The 3,169-nt window shown below is 24.7% G+C and overlaps 2 protein-coding genes across 2 annotated transcripts in view; both read right to left on the bottom strand.

Moving 5' to 3' along the window:
• Positions 1-3,169, bottom strand: part of LOC122629722 (40S ribosomal protein S23) — a 4,403-nt gene that overhangs the window by 1,055 nt on the left and 179 nt on the right. The window lies entirely within an intron of this gene.
• LOC122629720 lies at positions 48-1,713 on the bottom strand. Its single transcript, XM_043813484.1, has 6 exons — positions 1,240-1,713; positions 1,083-1,141; positions 878-1,003; positions 644-796; positions 387-575; positions 48-320 (listed from the first exon to the last, which is right to left on the bottom strand). Exons 1-6 carry the CDS (start codon positions 1,445-1,447, stop codon positions 183-185), a joined length of 873 nt encoding a protein of 290 aa, XP_043669419.1. The 5' UTR covers positions 1,448-1,713; the 3' UTR covers positions 48-182.

Here is a 3,169-nt window from a genome sequence, read left to right as displayed (position 1 = left end):
ATTGTTTTGTTATCATTACCTTTATTTTATTCGTCATCATTTTTGTGTTTATTTGGTATATGAAAACAAACAGTAACATTACATATTATGATTTACTCTTTGTGAGCGAATTATAAATAAGTTGATAACTAATATTCGATGTTTATACAAAAGATTAATAATAATTACATTGCTTGCAAACATCATAATGTATCAATAGTTTCATCTGTAGAAATCATAATATTTTCTACAAGTGAATTCAATGATTTGTTATCATAATTAACTTTTTGTGATGCACTTGGTAATTTAAATTTGGGTATCTCATCTTTCATATGTAGCATCTATAAAAATAATTATTTTTGTAATTTATATATAAAAAATAAAAACATTTAAATGCAAAATATTACCTGTTTGAAAATCATAAAATTAGAGTGTATACTTTTGATATTTGAATCCATATTGTTTTCTGCAGTATTTTCATTGTTTGTATGCGATATAGGCCAAGAAGAAATTATATCATAGGTATCCATGAATTTTTCCATTTGTGCAATAAAATTCTTTTGTTGTTCAATATTTTTCCGTTCTGCATTATTTTCCTACAATTATTATATACTCTTAATATAATATCTACTGCCGTTCAAAAGATATAATTCTTTATACATACATTATCTACAGATAAGGTTTTTATTATAGAAATTTTATTCGACTCATTAGACTTATCTAATTTTTGTATATCTTCAAAATATTTTACAGCTTCTGCATAACTCTGTTTTAAAGATGTATTACTTGGATTATTTGTATCTTCATTAAAATGTATCTGCATATGAAACAATTCTTTATTAGATATACCTTTTGAAACTGGTAAGTTTATACTTATACTACTAATTTGTTAATTTACTTTCAATAAATTTGCAATTGATTCTTCCTCATTGGTTGGAACATCAATTGAATCTATATAAACATTTTTAATAAATTGCAATAATAAATTTAAAGTAGAAAGTTGCTCTTCTAATGTACAATTACCCTAAAAAAAGAAGATATTTATGATTAATAGAATTCATCTATTATCCATATTCACTTACTATTTATTAATTATAATATACCAATAATATATCTTTGTTAATACAAATTCCAAGCTGAGAATAATACATTGCAAGTTTATCTGAAAAGAAAGTTGTACTTATAAGATTTTAACATTTTTCATTTCAAATTACTAATAATATAAATGCTTAGTTTATTTTGTTTAAGTCTATAATGTACCTTGCAAAGCAGAACCTTCAAGTTTTCCTAAGTCGGTCGCAATGTCCGGTACTTTTTCCGCAAGTAACCATGTTAATAAATGAATTCGATTATCACCGGAAAATATAATAGAACTTATATTGTCTGGTTCTGCTTTTGTAATTTCAGGATAACGTAATTTGAATAAAACATTATAAAAATCTGACATAAGCATATCTATCGTAGGCATCACGAAATGTTGATTAAAAATCAAAATACCAAAAAAAAAAAAAATAAAATAAAATAAATGTCATGCGTTAAATTTTAAATACAATGTTTCAAACCGCTGGGTACTCTGAATTAGTTGCTAGCTTTTTGGTACCACTGAAAATATATCTACACGTGCACACTTAATCGTACAACTACAAAAACACAAGCGATACACAGACGAATCGTTTGATCGCTTGTTTATTGGTCTTTCATTGACCAAATCGCTGGTTACTGGTTGATAATGCGTACTAGTCCTTTATGATGCATCCTCATGAAAATGATGGGAATATAAAGGCTTTTTCTCACATCTTTTGAATTCGTTTGAGAATGACCTTACTAAAAATAAAATTTTTATTTCTTAGCTAATATAAAATACATTTCTAAAGTGTTAAAGATCATTATATGTAATGTTCTTATTATTTTATTTATTTATATTATTCAATACTAGAAATGTTATTATCTCTTTTCTTCCATTATATACGGATCGTTTTATCGCTAATAGAGCGGAACATTTGATACTTTCGCGTTACATAAATTGTTCGTTTCTTATTTAAATTACATCGAATTAATCTAATTAAAGTTATCGACCAATACAAAATTTTAACAGATAACAAAAATTATCGAAATAGTAAAGACTGGTTATTGTAGTACATATATGTAATAAGACTATTTGTCAGCCTCTATAAGTGAAAGATTACTTTATAAGTAAAAAAGAAGAACTTATTTTGTCAGGTCTGCGTAAAATGTTGTACACAGGCGATTAAATATAAAAGAATTTTTAAATTATTATTGATATATATAAGTGTAAGTTACAATATGTAGCACATTTTATCATTTTCGTAAAAAGAATATGATATATTTTATTAATAGAATACAAAAATTGTTTACAATTTTTAAGAGTATATTAAGTTAATAAATCTCTGATTGCTTTAATTTCCAAAATTTAATACGTTAGTTAATATTCCCACTTTTTTTTATAAAGAATTTTTGTGCAAGCGCATAACTACCAAAATTCTTTACCAAACAGAGAATGATATCATTCATAGTGTGATGTTTCCAATTTTTTTCAAACTTAATTAACAATATAATCTTATTAAATATATGCTACAGCTATCGTTGGTTATAACAAGATTACAATAAAATCACTGATATAAAAAGGTTAGAAAATAAAGTTTGTTCGTGAAACACGATCATTATTACGAAACTAGTTCATGACACAAGACAATGGAAAAAGAAGATAAAATTTATTCATCATTATATCATAAGAATATTTTTTTCTAAATTTACAACCAGAAATAAAAGAATTGAATAAACGTCTAATATAAAAAATATGTACTATATTAAATATTATATCATATAATTTTAATTAACTGTTGATTTTTTATCCTTACAATGCTTTGGATTAGAAAATAAAATTTATTAACACGTAATAGAACATACATGTAACATCATATATCAAACAAGTATTTTTAAAAAAATTAACAACTAAATTATTCCTCAAAAAAGTATCTTTAAAAAATTAGCAACTAAACATTGTTTCTTATTGCCATCTTATGAAAATTAACATATATTATACCTATGATTGGTCGAATTAAGGGTATTCCAACGAACCAATACAAAAAAAAACCCTAGTTTCTGCTTAGTTAGACGGTAGCTCTCTTTCAATTACAGTGCGCAGATATCAAGATGGGTATGTTCTGGC

This window comes from Vespula pensylvanica, chromosome 5 (genome assembly GCF_014466175.1).
Source record: "Vespula pensylvanica isolate Volc-1 chromosome 5, ASM1446617v1, whole genome shotgun sequence".
Classification (NCBI taxonomy): Eukaryota; Metazoa; Arthropoda; class Insecta; order Hymenoptera; family Vespidae; genus Vespula; species Vespula pensylvanica.
This window is presented reverse-complemented; position numbering and strand designations above follow the sequence as displayed.

Coding starts and splice junctions, on each gene's coding strand:
- LOC122629720 (XM_043813484.1), bottom strand. CDS start 1,447: ATGCCTACGATAGATATGCTTATGTCAGATTTTTATAATGTTTTATTC. Junction 1,004..1,082: donor TTAACAAAGATATATTATTG/GTATATTATAAT, acceptor TTCTTTTTTTAG/GGTAATTGTACATTAGAAGA. Junction 321..386: donor ATTTTATGATTTTCAAACAG/GTAATATTTTGC, acceptor TTATTTTTATAG/ATGCTACATATGAAAGATGA.